At 31.9% G+C, this 17,226-nt stretch overlaps 1 protein-coding gene and 1 non-coding gene across 10 annotated transcripts in view; both read right to left on the bottom strand.

Moving 5' to 3' along the window:
• Positions 1 to 9,703: 9,703 nt before the first annotated feature.
• Positions 9,704 to 9,775, bottom strand: TRNAT-UGU. The gene has a single exon. It is a non-coding gene; the product is annotated as a tRNA-Thr (tRNA).
• Positions 9,776 to 13,970: 4,195 nt separating this feature from the next.
• Positions 13,971 to 17,226, bottom strand: part of LOC110626183 (eIF-2-alpha kinase GCN2) — a 35,803-nt gene continuing 32,547 nt past the window's right edge. For 5 of the 9 annotated variants that reach the window (XM_043961890.1, XM_043961888.1, XM_021771961.2 and 2 more), the window contains 5 exons: positions 16,162 to 16,269; positions 15,769 to 15,854; positions 15,571 to 15,673; positions 15,373 to 15,495; positions 13,971 to 14,496 (listed from right to left, as the gene is read on the bottom strand). In XM_043961890.1, the coding sequence (XP_043817825.1) occupies positions 14,386 to 14,496; positions 15,373 to 15,495; positions 15,571 to 15,673; positions 15,769 to 15,854; positions 16,162 to 16,269 (531 nt within the window). In that variant the 3' untranslated portion in view covers positions 13,971 to 14,385. Of the gene's footprint in view, positions 14,497 to 15,372; positions 15,496 to 15,570; positions 15,674 to 15,768; positions 15,999 to 16,161; positions 16,270 to 17,226 lie in introns of those variants that run through there. The other 4 variants (XR_006352565.1, XM_043961893.1, XM_043961891.1 and 1 more) reach the window with 3 other exon arrangements.

Genomic DNA, 17,226 nt, shown 5'->3' with positions numbered 1-17,226 from the left:
TTTTTTCAAAACAGAGGTATCATTCACCAAAAAAATATGCCATATACACCTCAATAAAATGGCATAGTTGAGAGAAAATATAAATATCTTTTCCAAGTAATTAGGGCTCTAATGATGCATTTAAATTTACCTAAAAAATTATGGGAAGAATCAATTTTGGTCGCCACATACATAATCAATTAAAATCCCAACTCAATCCTAAATTGGCACTCACATCATGAAATTTTGTACGGGAAAATCCTTGATTATAATTTCTTAAAGGTATTTGGGTGTTTATGCTATACAACAAATATAAAACCACACAAAAATAATTTTGATCAAAGATCTTTTAAAAATATATTCATTAGCCATGCACCAGGTTTTAAAGTCTATAAACTGTTTAACTTGTATAACAATCAAATTTTTATTTCAAGAGACGGAATATTTTGCGAAAGAAATTTTTCCTTTCAAAGATTGATAAGCGGTTGTCGAAGCTGTCAAAAATAAACCTATTAAACAATCAACAATAAACTTGTAGATAGTGGAAATAGGGTCGAACCACAGGGAATTGACACCAATGATTTTGCTAATAATGACTAGGTCAAGTAAATAACAAGCAATTAAAAGAGGGGGGTTTTGAGTTGATGGATTAACACTAAATAACAAAAGAAAGCAATAATTTAAAGATGAGTAAATCAATAAGAGAAAAGCTTCTAGTTGAAGTATGGATCTATTTCAGATTGTTTAGAATTGATCATTGATTCTTTAATACTCCTATTTATCTCAATAAATTAGTTTAGGATGTGGAAGACGCTTCTCACAATCCAAATTCCTCCTTAGTTCTAGTTTGATTAGGAAACGTTCGCTAATCAAACACTAGTTAACAAGTTGCCAAGGAACATCCTTGGGGCCTTTGGCATCGAACAACTGTTAACTGCATTAAGACTTAGAGAAACCTAATTCTAACCTTGCCAACCGCGTGGTCAAGTTTAGATCATGCAACTTGATTAAATTTGTGTTCAAATAATATAAGCAATTACGGACTTAAATTATTCAAACAATTGTTACTCAAGCAATTAAAAGCAATAGGCCTAAATTGATTCTAAAGGCAAAGCAACAATTATAGAAAGATCAAATTGCATAAATATTAAAAATAAATAGAAGTTTAACAATGGAAATTTAAATCTCCCGATTCATCACAAATCTGAATTTTCCAACTTCAACTAGAAAGGAATGAATTTAGCCACTCATGGTGACTAAAATACACAAAAGATGAAAAAGAAAAGAAAAGGGAAGAAGCTGCAGAATTTCTGGAGAGTTTCTGACGAGTTGAGTTCCTGATCAGAAGATGCCTTTGCTGGTTTGGAGGCTCTCCTTTTATAGCTGAAGAATTCTATCTATCTAGGGTTTTGAAATCCCTTTTTGATTTGGTGTTTGACTCTTCTTTTGATGTTGAATTTAATTGCAATTGGAATTCCTTGGATGAGAAGCTCTTTCGTGGCTCTTGGTTTTATGTTGGTAGTGATTGGGTTGGATCTGGACATCTGAAAATTCGAATTTCTGTTTTCTGCCCAATTTCCCGCTCTGCTGTCAGTTTCTGCTGTCAAAGTGATTTGCCCGGTGATTTGACCAGTTTCTTCAAGTGATTGGGCAAATCACTGACCCAATCACTTTTCTGTGAGTCAGTCCAGTTTTCTGCTCTCTGTCTTCTACGAGTGATTTGGCCAGTGTCTTCGAGTGTCTTGGGCAAATCACTGCCCATATCACTTCTGCCTGTTGCCTCCAGGTTTCTGCTGTCAAAGTGATTTGCCCGGTGATTTGAGTGTTTTGGGCAAATCACTGACCCAATCACTTTTCTGTCAATTTTCTGCACTTTTTCTCCAATTTTCCAATTTCTTCATTTTCTGTAAAAACAAGATAAAAACCATAAATTAAACTAAAAAATGTGTAAATAAGCAATAAAAAGGATAATAAAAATGCGGCTAATTTATGCTTGATCAAATACCCCCACACCTAGCTTTTTGCTTGTCCTCAAGCAACAAATAACTTAGTTAATCAAGTTCCTTTTTCCTTTGAGCCTAAGTACCACTTAATCAGCCCCCCCCTAGACTCCTAAGCTGAAGTATGACAGTATAGAGTACATGCACCAAGGTCGTCCTCTCCTTTCGTTGTTTCCTTTCACCTACCATGGTCAAGAGAAAGGTTTTTGACTCAATCATGCTTATTCTTTTATGTTAGGTTTAGTGCAGCCCCTATGAGTGACTTGCCCCTTTTCTTCTTTCTTCCTTTTTATTTTTATTTTTATTTTCAGCAGCACTTATTCTTATCCTTGCCTGAAAAAGTCACTAACCTTTTTATGCGATTGTGTACATGGGTAATACACCCCCGGTTACTCAGTTAGTCACTTGTTCAAGTGGCTACTAGCTCTGTTCATAGTCTAGACCATCGAAACTTATTTGCTTGGAAAAGTCACTGACCTTTTTACGCGATTGTGTACATGGGTGATACACCCCCGGTTACTCAGTCAGTCACTTCTCCAAGTGGCTATTAGGCTCAGTTCATAGTCTTAAACCATTGGAACAAGTTTATGATTTGTGCTTTATGCTGGTTTTTTATGATAGTTTGGGCAAATCAGCTCATAGGGAGTTACACTAACTTTGTGTTTGCATGTATTTGTATTTTTATTTCCCTTGACCTTAGCAAATTTGAGGATTCAATTCAAGAGAACAACTCCCTAAGTGAAGGTAACATACTGTGAATGATTCAATTTAAGCTTAAAGGGGTGGCAAATCAATGGGGTCATGAGATAAGGAAACTCTTTTAACCTTGTTATCTATGTTGAGTAGAGCAAAAGCTAAGACAAAATTCTGTGTGTGTGTGCAAGAAAAAATGTGTGCCAAGAAAAAAAATGTGTGGTGTATGTCATGGGGCAAAAAGATGCAAAAAGAAACAAAAAGACACAAGTAGAAAGCAAAAGATGATGGAATCAATGTAAATCAATGCAAAAAATAACCTAGTAATACCCCCACACCTATGACAAACATTGTCCTCAATGTGTAAGCATATATAAAAAAAATTAAGGAAAGAAAGGGAAAGGGACTTCTTGGCCTGTGGGTGATTTGGCCAGTGATTTGGGCAAGCACTGGGCAAATCACTGGGCAAATCGCTATCTGTCACGGTGCTGGGGCAGAAAATGGTCCACCAGCAGGTCCAATAGGTGCTCCATCCTTTGCATTCTGTCTTTGATTCTGGTGAGATGAGCCTCCACCGAATGGTCTTGAGGTGCCTTTTATGTCCTCCAAGGTCCACCCAATTGCTTCTTTATGCTTCCTCAACACATCAAGGAGATTTTCCTCTTCTTCTTGGCTTAGCTGGTTAGAAATTATTACTGGAAGTGTATTTCCAGCTCCCAAGTAGGCATATTTGAGGTGGCTAGGCAAGGGTTTCAGATCTGGTGCTTTCTCTGTCTGCTGGTTTTCTGTCTGCTTGCTGTTTGATTTGGGCTGTGATTTGGGCAGATTATCTGGTGATCTGGGCAAATCACTCTCTGTCAAGTCTGTCTACTCCAGTGATTTGGTCTGTGATTTGAGCAGATTGTCTGGTGATGTGGGCAAATCACTGGGCAAATCACCCACATCCAGCAAGTTACAGCAGTCTGCTGTTTTTTCTGCTTCAGTGATGTTGCTGTCCACTTCCCCTTTCCTGCAAAGACCATCATAAAGTAAATTTTCTTGATCAAAATCAAAAAATTCTTGACTTAAATCATCAATAACATCAAGGCCATAAATAGGAGAAACATCATTGGGGAATTTCATGGCATCATAAACATTAAATTTGATAACTTCCCCTTTAAACTCCATGGTCAATGTGCCATCATGCACATCAATTTTAGTTCTTGTTGTACTTAAGAATGGTCTTCCAAGTAGGATATCAGAGGTGGTGTTGCTCTTGTCTTCCTCCATGTCAATAACATAAAAATCTGCTGGAAAGACTAATTGGTCCACTTGCACCAACACATCTTCTAGCACTCCTTTGGGGTAGACAATGGAACGGTCAGCCAATTGGATTACAATGCTGGTGCCCTTGAGTGTACCTGCATTTAACAAGTTAAAAATAGAAAGGGGCATGACATTTATTGAAGCTCCAAGGTCACACATGGTCTTCTTTATTCCCACATTGCCTATTTTGCATGAAATGGCAAACATTCCTCTATCCTTGCATTTGGTGGGAAGTTTCCTTTGAATGACAGCTGAGACACACTCTCCCACACTTACCTTTTTATGTTCAGCAAGTTTCCTCCTATTGGTGCATAGCTCTTTGAGAAATTTAGCATACCTTGGTATTTGTTTGATAGCATCAAGTAGGGGTATGTTGATTTCCACTTTGCGAAGTGTCTCCAATATCTCTTTTTCCTCTTTCTCCTTTTGGGATCTTGCAAATCTCTTTGGGAAGGGAGGAGGTACCTTGAATTTCTCCATAAGTTGTTGTTTCTGCCTTTGACTGGATTCTGTCTGGTCTGTTGATTTGGGCAGATCACTCTCTGCCTTCTCTGGTGATTTGGGAAAATCACTGCTGGACAGCTCAGTTTGCCTAGCGATCGGGTCAGTTTCTACTAGTGAATTGGGCAAATCACTGCCCTGATCACTTTCTGGCAGAATTTCTTCCATGGCCTGTTTTTGCAATTTTTTAGCCTTACTGTCTTGTAGCTCTTTTCCACTCCTTAATGTGATGGCACTATCATTTTGTCTTGGATTTATCTCAGTTTGGGAGGGTAGCTTCCCTTGAGACTCAAATTTGCTCATTGAAGTGGCCATTTGGCTCACTTGTTGCTCAAGATTTTGGACAACAGCAGGGGATGCAATAGTGGCTGATTCAGTGGTGTATGTTGTTGGTTCAGTAAGTGCAACATCTTCTGGTTCAGTTGTGTCAATTTTTGAGGTTGCTGGTGTTTGGACAGCAACAAGGGATGCAATGGTGGCAGATTCAGCACTTGCTGATTTTTGGACAGCAGGTTCAGCAATTGCCGGTGCAATTTCAGCAGTGGCAGGTGTGGCATTGGGTGAATTTGCTGGTGCAGAAAATTTTGCAGTAACCTGGAATCGGGTATTTGGTTCAGCTTCAAGTGTAGTGGTGATTTGTGCAGCAGACTCAGCAGCTTGGTCTGTTTCTTCGTCATCGTCCCATAGATCTTGAAGCTCTTCCTCTCTTCTTAATATGTGCGCGTTCATTGAATTGACCGCTTGATCCACTTGCTGTTGGAGAATTTTCCCAGAAATTTCCAATTTCCTTACCATCTCTTCAAGTTCCATATTGGAGTTTTGAGGTGTTGCTTGGGCTTGATAGTTTTGGTAGTAGTCAGCCATTGCATAGCCATAATTCGGATTGTCCCCCCAACATGGATTGTATTGCAGATCTCTTTGGTAGTCATGGTAGTGGTCTGTCCTTGTATAGCCATAGCTCATATTGTCTCCCCAACCTGAATTGTATGTGTCAAGGTAGGGATTATGTCTTGGCTGTCCATAGAATCCTTCAAATGCATGTGCTTGTTGAAGTTGTTGAACTTGTCGAGCTTGACCATAATTTCTCACAATAGAGGTTAGTTCAGAAATTTGAGAAGAGAAAAAAGACATACTTACCGTAGCCATGCTTGTAAGGTCTTGGCAGTGTGTTCAATTTCTGGATCGTAAAGAAGAACTTCTTTACGATCAGCCCTGATCATAAAAGGAAAATACGTTAGTTTAAATCAATTCCCCGGCAACGACGCCAATTTTTGATAAGCGGTTGTCGAAGCCGTAAAAAATAAACCTATTAAACAATCAACAATAAACTTGTAGATAGTGGCAATAGGGTCGAACCACAGGGAATTGACACCAATGATTTTCCTAATAATGACTAGGTCAAGTAAATAACAAGTAATTAAAAGAGGGGGGTTTTGAGTTGATGGATTAACACTAAATAACAAAAGAAAGTAATAATTTAAAGATGAGTAAATCAATAAGAGAAAAGCTTCTAGTTGAAGTATGGATCTATTTCAGATTGTTTAGAATTGATCATTGATTCTTTAATACTCCTATTTATCTCAATAAATTAGTTTAGGATGTGGAAGACGCTTCTCACAATCCAAATTCCTCCTTAGTTCTAGTTTGATTAGGAAACGTTCGCTAATCAAACACTAGTTAACAAGTTGCCAAGGAACGTCCTTGGGGCCTTTGGCATCGAACAACTGTTAACTGCATTAAGACTTAGAGAAACCTAATTCTAACCTTGCCAACCGCGTGGTCAAGTTTAGATCATGCAACTTGATTAAATTTGTGTTCAAATAATATAAGCAATTACGGACTTAAATTATTCAAACAATTGTTACTCAAGCAATTAAAAGCAATAGGCCTAAATTGATTCTAAAGGCAAAGCAACAATTATAGAAAGATCAAATTGCATAAATATTGAAAATAAATAGAAGTTTAACAATGGAAATTTAAATCTCCCAATTCATCACAAATCTGAATTTTCCAACTTCAACTAGAAAGGAATGAATTTAGCCACTCATGGTGACTAAAATACACAAAAGATGAAAAAGAAAAGAAAAGGGAAGAAGCTGCAGAATTTCTGGAGAGTTTCTGACGAGTTGAGTTCCTGATCAGAAGATGTCTTTGCTGGTTTGGAGGCTCTCCTTTTATAGCTGAAGAATTCTATCTATCTAGGGTTTTGAAATCCCTTTTTGATTTGGTGTTTGACTCTTCTTTTGATGTTGAATTTAATTGCAATTAGAATTCCTTGGATGAGAAGCTCTTTCGTGGCTCTTGGTTTTATGTTGGTAGTGATTGGGTTGGATTTGGACATCTGAAAATTCGAATTTCTGTTTTCTGCCCAATTTCCCGCTCTGCTGTCAGTTTCTGCTGTCAAAGTGATTTGCTCGGTGATTTGACCAGTTTCTTCAAGTGATTGGGCAAATCACTGACCCAATCACTTTTCTGTGAGTCAGTCCAGTTTTCTGCTCTCTGTCTTCTGCGAGTGATTTGGCCAGTGTCTTCGAGTGTCTTGGGCAAATCACTGCCCATATCACTTCTGCCTGTTGCCTCCAGGTTTCTGCTGTCAAAGTGATTTGCCCGGTGATTTGAGTGTTTTGGGCAAATCACTGACCCAATCACTTTTCTGTCAATTTTCTGCACTTTTTCTCTAATTTTCCAATTTCTTCCTTTTCTGTAAAAAAAAGATAAAAACCATAAATTAAACTAAAAAATGTGTAAATAAGTAATAAAAAGGATAATAAAAATGCGGCTAATTTATGCTTGATCAAAGACATTATAAGATGTTTCACCATCTCTACCGCTTTCCATTACATAATCATTCTCAGATTCAATACTACCTACTCAACCCATCTCTGCTCAAAATTCACCTGACATGGCCTCAATCGTATGCGAACTCCAATACATCACTTATATTCTCAAGGAATTCAAGATTTCTTTTTCCTTACCTGCCTTGCTTCTGCGACAACCGAGCCGCTCATCACATCGCCACCAATCATGTCTTTCATGAATGAACAAAATATTTAGACGTCGATTGTCATATAGTCCATGAACAAGTCAAATAAGGGTTTATTTTGCCATTGCATGTCCCCCCAAAATATCAGATCGTCGATATCTTCACTAAAGTTCTCACTGCTCTCCATTTTTACTCTCTACTTGCCAAGATGAGTTCCCTCTCTCAACCTGTCCTTATCTTGTGGAGGGATGTAAAAAATTATATACAAGTGGTTTTTAAAAGTTTTATTATAGAAATCTAAGGCTATATATATATATCAATAAAGAAATCATTGATTACATAACAATGCTTAAGTTTTACAAATATGAATAATATAAATTTAACTGATTAAACTTGGATGATTTTGTATTATAAAATTATTTGAATTTTAATTTAAGTATCTTTATAAAAATGCCTGTGATTTGTTATATCTCAAAAATTATACTGCAAAATTTTATACTAAATATAATTAGTAATAATCTAAAATTGGATTTATTATTTACTAATATAAATAAAACAAAAACAAAGTATATATGTATAAAATAAAAAAGATCAACTATATCAAGTAGTATTTGAATATAATTAAAATAATGTGAAATAGTATATATTATTAATTTTTTACATTAAAATGAAGTGAATAAAATAAAAATAAATGATATATAGTGAATTATTTATATAATACAAAATACTTAAACATAGTCAATTTAATTCTATATTTTTAAAATTTTTACCAATTATACTGAGCTGTTTAAAAAATATTAATCCATAAATAGAGATGCAGCATATGTTTTTAAGACAATTATGTCAAGTCATTCTAACATTATCACTTTATTAATTTTTATCCTAGTTCGGCATTTTAAAAAATTTTTCTATTTTAATTTCTTATCCGCACTCGCTATAGAAAAAAATAGCAGTACTAGCTTGCCATATATTATTATAATATAATATGAGATATTTATATTTACGTACGTGGAATTTATATTTATAAAATAATTATTAAAATTAATAAAAATTTAATTGATAATTTTATAAATAAAAATGTCAAATTTTCACCTAAATTATATATTGATGTTAAAAATCTCAAAATTAATTTTTCAGTCAAGTTTAATTAAAGTATGGAAAAAAATTATAAAATACATGATTTCTTTTATACTCATTTTGCATTTTATTGTGATATTGTATTGATGTGGTAATGACATGATACTAATGTGGCACTTCTGTTAATAGGTTAACAAAAATTTTAACAGTTAGATATAATTTTTAAAAATTTAGAAATATAAATTTAAATTAATTATTTTTAAAATACATGATAGAATTATAAAAAAAAATATAAAATATGAGATTTTTTTGCAATTAAATCTTCTTATAATTATAAACATTTATATATTAAGAGAATAAATATGAGAAATTAAATTACAAAATTTTGAAATATTAAAAAAAAGTGTAAGATTTATTAATTTTAAAAATAATTTAATAATAGAGCAATATAAGTGTAGGTTATATTAATAATTATAATGTAAGATTTATTACTTTTAATTATATTAATTATATTTTATTAATTTATAAAAAATAATAAACTATTTTTTTTTGAATCAATAATAAACTAATTTTTTGAAACGGCAAGAATATATATACATATATATTTTTATTTTTATGTTCAATTTATATAATCAACGTTGCACTTTACATCTAGTGATACAAGCATTTTTTTTTCCTTTAGAAATTCAATTATAACAATTAAGTTTCTCTCAATAATTTTGACTTAAAGTAATTTCATTGTCACTATTCTAAATGGTGTGTAAATGTTAATAATTTATTTTAGCGATTATTTTTTAATAATTTAATTGATAATTTTTTTTTAATCAATTTAATCGATAAATTTTATCACTATTTTTTTATTTTAATTAATTAAAATGAAATAATTTTTTTTGTTAAATAAGGATTCAAGTAAATTAAATCTTTGAGATGTAGATATGATATTAAGTGTGGTCCATTTATATTTAATTAAAATGTGAAATGGATTTTTTTTTATAAAAAAAAAAAGAAAGTTTATTTTATAAGGAGAGAAAATTTGTATGGATAATTATGTTAAAAGTCGTTTTGTTTGTGTTATAAGTTTAATGTTAAGGTGGCTTAGGGAATGTTAATAAAAAAAAAAACTAAGTAGTAACTTTTCTAAAAAAGATGAAAAATATAATAAAAATGCCCTCACGCAGGATCGAACTGCGGACCTTCAGTTTACAAGACTGACGCTCTACCACTGAGCTATAAAGGCTGTTGTTGGCATAAAATTTGCAGCTTAACTTTCTTCGAATAAATGTCTTCATATTACCAAAAACATCTCTTAACTGCAGTTTATTGTAAAATATTACAAATATTGATTTAAATATTTTTAAAATTCATATAAATTGCTATTACTAATTTATAGGTTAACTTATAATAAATTTTATTTATTTTCTTTAACTTATATATGTGTATCCCAAAATATTTCTTTAACTTTAAATTGCATTGGAAAAATATCTATAAATATATAAATAACTTTTCATAGAAAATGTGACTATCGATATCTAAATTTAGATTCATTATTTACTAATAAAAGTAAAAAATTAAAAAAAATCTAATATTTGGATGTGAATGAAATTATATAGATTAATAAAATTATATAGATTATATAAAATTAATAAAATTAAAATAAATTAGGTGTAATGAATTACTTAGACAATTGTCTTAAATTAAATTATAAATTTTAAGTTAACTATAAATTTAAATAAATAGAAAATAAGTAAATAAAAATTTAAATTTTAGTTAACTATTAATTAAAAAAAAAAACAAATAACTACTAGAGGTCAAAAATGTCTTTAATTGTATTCAAATTGACATTCAAGGATTTTTATGATAACTTGAAGTCAAGCAACGTCAATATATAATACAGCAATCTAAGTTATATAAATATATTCGATTTTGAATCTCACAGAATAAGAAAAAAGAAAAGTGATTGTAAAGATTATCCCATTATACAACAAATTAATGAATCTGATAAAAGAAATTTAGAATAATTATTATCCTTAATCTTTTGTAAACAACATAATTGTCCTTGTTAGTTAATTCACTGAAATTGATATGCTGATTTTATTAATATACTAATATTTATATATTAAAATATAACTGAAATTCAAATAACATTATAAATAATCTTAAATTTTAAACTTAAAATCTTAATAAAATAATTTAAAACTAATTTATTAAATTTAGCCTAACAATTATAATATCAGATATATCAGATTTACAGACTAAGTCAATTATTCAATGATTCTTCTCGTCTTAGGAACTGCAAATTTTAAAATAGTTTTTCCACCCCTTCAAATATTAATTTGGAGTAACTTTGACATGTGAAATGATCCATTTGACCGTATTTATTATATTTTACATTTAACCTCATGAATACTTTATTTTATGGATGATTAGTCTTTTTATAATATGTGCACAGTAAATAATCTTTATTATTATTGTTATTTTTATTTTTATTTTTCTTTTCACCATTATACTTTATTTTTTTAAAAAAATATTGTGGTTTCATATCTCTCGAAAATTTGAGTATCTTTTTAATAATTCTTCGATTAGGAAATTCTTACATAGCAGTCTGACTTTGTTAACAAAACTAAGCAGCATGTTAGTATATTCTTTTATTATTTTAAATCTTTCATTTTTTTCATTTTTTCATTTCAAATTCTCTGATCAGATTTAATACCTGCATATTCTTCACTTGTTTATCCCCTGTATATTCTCCTTTGTGATAGTCCAATATGTCTGAAGGCATGTTCATAATTCTTGTGAATATGTTGGAAGATCTCAAAGGTCTGTTAAAAATTAGACTCGAATATTAATTGGTTGATTTTTTAGGAGGAAGAAAACAAGAGATTAACTGGCATTGAAATTGGCACGTGAATGTTATTAATGTAATGATATTTATACATTAAAATATAACTGAAAATTTAAATAAGATCATATTTGATTTTAAATTTTAAATTTAAAATCTTAATAAAATAATCTAGGAATTAACCTAACAATTATATTTTAAATTTGCAGACTAAGTCAATTAATCAACACTTTTACTTAATTTAGGAACTGCAAATTTTAAAATTAGTCAAAATACATACATTTTGGTCTTTTGCCAACACTTGTTTTGTGGATGATTGTCTTTTTGTAATATATGCACGGTGGATAATCTTCATTATTGTTATTGTTATTTTTCTTTCCACCATTAGACTTTATTTGTGCTTGGCTGCATGCAAAGCTCCTTTAATAATTCTGTCTTGCCTCATAAGTCTTTTTTATTTTTGAGCTTGTAAAGTATTAATTAATTCTACTAAAAAATACATGATAAATCTTTAGCATTTTCTAAAAAAATACTAACACTTAGAAATTGCAGTAAGTATTTTTTTTCGATAATTCTTTGATTAGGGAAATCTTTATCCAGCAGTCTCACTTTTTTAGCAAGGGCTTAGCAACATGTCAATATATCGTTTTATCATTTCAGACTTTTTCATTCTTTTCATTTTAAATTATGTGGTCAGGTTTAGCTCACTTGTTCACTGCCTTGATATTCTCCTTTAAGATAGTCCCATATGATTTTTTTGCTAAAAGCAAATTCATGGGGAGAAACAGCAGCATACAAGCAAGGTATGACTTTAGCCTTTCTTGTTTTTTCTCTTTGTAAATATTTATTTGATTTATTATTGAATTTGTAGGAAGATCAAGAACTTCATAGTCTTCTTCAACTGCATCCCAATGATTATCTATATTGAAATGAACTTTTATTCTCCTAGCTCATGTTTGAAGTTGATTTCATCAAATACTGAGTTTACTAGCATTGACTGATTCGATTTTGCCTAAAATTTCTAGAATTGATTGTGAATTTAAATATAAAAATGAAAATAGTTGTGAATTTATGAATTTGATCGTTAATTTGTTAACCTTAAAGGTTATTTAAGAATTAGATTCTAATACTAATTGTTGGTTCTCGTATTTAAGAATTAGATTCTAATACTATTCTAATACTAATTGTTGGTTTTTTGAGAGGGAGGAAACAAGAGATTGATTGAAACTGAAATTTGTCTACTTGACTTTATTAATATAATGATAGTTATATATTAAAATATAATTGAAAATTAAAAAAAATAATAAATAATTTTAATTGTTAAACTAAAAATCTTAATAAAATAATAAAACTAACTTATTGAATTTAGCCTAATAACCATAACCTTAGATTTTCGAACTAAAACAATTATTCTACAACCATCTCCTCGACTGTAACCTAAAGGAGAAGGACAATAAATGCAGTGAGACATTATTGAATAATTGACTTAGTAAACTACAAATATAAGATTATAATTGATATACTAAATCAAATAATTAAATTTTAAATTATTTTGTTAAGATTTTAAATTAAAATTTAAAATTGTTTATGATTCTCTTTATCTTTTACTTCTATTTTAAATGTATAAACAACATTTCATTAATAAAATTCATGCCGATGATCTAAATTTTTATTTTTTCTTTTCTTCCAAAAACCAATAAGCCCTCAAATACTCACAGGCAAGCAATTTCCACATATTCACCTGAGATATCGGTCCCAGTTTATCGTAACTATACTCACAGTTGGCCAAGTTACCATTGTAAAAACTTTGAATAAAAATCAACATATCATGAACCAGAAACAGAGATTAAATGTGCCAAATAGGCCAAAATCTTTATTGAATGATTGTGAAAGAGGGAGTGGAGTAGCTTAATTGAATGATTTAACGATGAAGATGCGGATACTCGGGAAAATGAGGTTGAATGGATTCAAGGAGGAAATGTGAGGGTAATTTGGGCATGAAAATAAATCTTTTCACCTTTGGTCATACGAGGACTAACGGTAAAAAAGATAAAAATGATTGGTGAGAGGATCCACTAGACGTGACTCACGATAGGCTATCAACGAGAGCATCATCGAGTGGTGATTTCTTCTTCGCGTTGTCCATGTGCATCTCTCATCCATATGCAAAAACGATTCAAGAAAGAAGAAAAGAAAAAGGAGGCTAGGAGGGAGCGATTTCATTGGGCTTGAAAGAGAAGAGAGAGGCTAAGAGGGTGGAATGAAGAGAGAGGATCGACAAAGAGAGAAAAGGGGAGCGTCAACTGCAAAAAATGAGGGTAAGGGTTTTGTACGGACAGTTTGATTCGATTTTTCTATTGATTTTCAGTTTTTTAACCAATCATTGAAAATTTAAAAAATCAATAATCAAACCAATTTAAATGGATAAAATAACGAATTCATCAATTTAATTTGATTCAATTAAATTAAATTTTTTTAATTTTAAAAACACCAAAAATATTTTCATTTACCTTTTCCTACTTATAATTTAATATATTCAAATAATTTACTTCATAAATTTTAACTGGATACAAAAAGTTCATCCTTAAATAAATAATACAAGGAATAAAGTAACTGACTTGAAATTTTCACCAAGCTACTGAGACCGAATAATAGTTTAACCATATATATGTAATGCAGGCTTTTGTCCTTTTCTTTTCTTTTTTTCTTCTGAATAATCTATACAGAAACCAGTATTATTTACACATCTACATCACTGATTTATAAAGAAAAACAATAAACTTCACTTCAAACCTCAACAAAACATCCAAAACAAAAATGTCAAAGCTGCAAAACTTCTCTGAGCTAGTTTTCGCCTTCATTCAGACTTGGGAGAATGGAGATGAGATCATTGACAGGTACGTCGTCTTGAGACAATGGAGCTCTAGCTTCAGCTGAAAATATGGAAATGGAACACAAAAAATGCCAAGAAAAACCTGAGGAAGCAATTGCTTTTGAGGAAACATAACTTAAATCCAAACTGAGGGATTTCTGAATTGTGTAGCCATTGCATTCAACAGAAAACTAACAAGCTTTTCTCTTTCGACTTCCTTCTCTTTCTTAAGTTCAAGATGACGGACCTGGGAAACATATTATTGATGAAATGAATTAGCATCACATTTCCACGGGATGACATTCATGAAGAGCTTGAAGAATCAGTTACAGAAAGAAATAGTTTAAACAGTGAAACGAACTCACACACCAAGGTCGAATTCACATTCCCTTGTGAAGAACTAATAGGTATAATTACTCTCATATGAGTGCAGTGGAGGCCTATGATGCACCGACACATCTAGTGAAAAGCATACAGTTTGAACATTTGCTCAACACGTATTGAACACATCAAACCATGTTCAACAAAAAAAGAAATAAGAAAAACATCCTACACAAGCATTCAACAAGTGCTTTATACGTTTGGACACACATTCAATAGTTACAGCTCTACTGCTGCTGCTGCTATTATTATTAGTCTTCATAACTATTATGAAATAACCTGATAGTTCTCAAGTTTGACATTTTTTTGCAAAATATTTTACCAGATATTAATATATAAAATTTTCTTTTTATTATTGTGAATAAAAAGCTATATATGTATGGAAAAGTCTGACGTTGTTCCAATTTTATTTCCACAAAAAAAAAAAAGAAAAAACCTCTTTTATCGAAATGTGAAAGAAAATTATAAAGTATCGTTACCAGTTTCCAAATTTAACAAACCCGAGAAGAACATGAAGTTCTTCATTGAAATGAGAAAAAGGCAATTGAAGATTCCACTTATCATCTCACCTATGATTATTATATCAACAACCAATTACATATGCCAAGCCAGGTTGGATAGGATGAGGATGGGTTAGTGCATAATATTCAATTGAATATTTTGACACAGAAGTTGTATTATTACCGCTGTCTTCTTTAAACAACATTAATAAATTTCAGAAATGAGTTGTGATGAGTGATACCTTGACAAAACCTTTTTGTGACAGACCTGCATCTGTTATGAGGACAAGGCATCTTATATCATGTTCACTAGCATATTCGTACTGCTCTGTAAGGCTTGGATCAGGTACTGGGACAAATTCAGCCTGGTATTCATAGATAACTGGTGAGCAGAGAGCAAAGTTGATTGAACATGCACAGCAAAAGAGTCGATTTCTAACCTTGATGTTTGCTTCCCATAGCTCAGCAACTAGTTCCATCCTCTCGACTAATAGACCACCTCCGCCTCTTGAACAAACAAGAATATTGGTGCAAGCTTCATTTCTGTAGCAACAAACAGAAAGATGCCATCCAACTTGAGAATGTGGTTGGAGATGAGAGGAGATGAAAAAGAAAACAGTGAATGAATAAAACTGCACCTTAAAGGTCTGAAATCAACAGGTGAGTGCTGAATTATTGTCTCTAAAGCAAGACTAGTACCAACAGCACCAGGAGGATTTGTTCTCTGGGCAAAAGGATATGAAACTATCAACAATTACTTGCATAAAAGAGAGGGAAGAACTTCATTATGATTTTCCCTGCACAATCCACAATTCTGCACTACTCTTGACACATACAGCAATGTTCTTCATTCGCACTTGGCAGTCATCTATATTTCAAATGACGCTTAGCAAAATGAATGCAGAAATCATGCAATTGTAAGTTTATATGATTACATATGAAATTAGGGAAATATTCCTTTTCTGGCATTTAAACTAATGCACCACAGCAGTGAGAGAAAGCCGGGTAAACAAGTCATGTGCAGGGCATACGTATTTGTGATCCCACATTTGACGAAGTAAATAGTCATAGCGGCCTCCTACAGCAAGCAATGTGCCTTCACTAAGCGATCCAGGATTATTATCCTTCATTAGATATATCTGGGCAAGAAAATCACAATGTGGTTATACAAAACATCAGCAAAGAGAATGCCTTCAGTATCTGTTTATTAGGCAGATAAAAATAAACAGGACAAGGGAAGCAACTCGGGAACAATATCCAGCATTAGTAGCTGCCATATTTCATCTAATCTATGTTGTTGTTTTCTCAATGAGAAGAAGACCCAAGTAAGTTAGCATAAAAAATAAGAGTCCCTACTTTAAATCTTCTACGATAATTAGGGATAAAATATGTTGACAAAGGGAATGGATAACTTTTATTGTGAACAACCTGTCACGTACAGCTCTCTGCTGAAATGGTTATAAGCATTTTACTATAGAGATTGTTGCAATCAACTTGCTGAATGGCATCAGTTACAGGAAGCTTCAAAATGTTGGTTTGTGGTGATTTATTTACATTTGAATTCAGATATTAAATTGAAGCTTAAAGTTTTTTTTTTTTTTGAAATTGAAGCTTAAAGTGACCCTTCAAGGAATACATACAATGATGGCATAAAAGTCGAGAATCTGTTCTCAAATAGCTCAGTCAGTGGCCACCTTTTGGATCCATGATTTGCTGAGACAGGACAAAAATCTAAAAACCCCATGTTGAATATTTGCTATTGTTTAATTATAGAATTGAGAAATAAAATTCATATCCAGTTCAAGAGACTTCAAGCAAAGAATGGGTTGATCAGATCCTTGAACAGGCAATCTGGATCTCATATAGATGATGGTGCGGTGGAGAGACAGCAGCTGATAGCTTTTCTTCAAGGTTTTTATTTTTCTTCTCTTTTATTGCTCATTTTTCCTTCAGGGAGGAAGGAGGAGAAAAGCACTTTAATAAAGTTTCATTTGTGTTTGAACATCGCAAGGATCCAGTCTTTCACCTGTTGAAAGGCCCTGATGGCATTTCTTAAACTATGTGCATAGGGGCAAATACAAACACACACAGTAAGG

Source organism: Manihot esculenta, chromosome 11 (genome assembly GCF_001659605.2).
Source record: "Manihot esculenta cultivar AM560-2 chromosome 11, M.esculenta_v8, whole genome shotgun sequence".
Classification (NCBI taxonomy): domain Eukaryota; kingdom Viridiplantae; phylum Streptophyta; class Magnoliopsida; order Malpighiales; family Euphorbiaceae; genus Manihot; species Manihot esculenta.
This window is presented reverse-complemented; position numbering and strand designations above follow the sequence as displayed.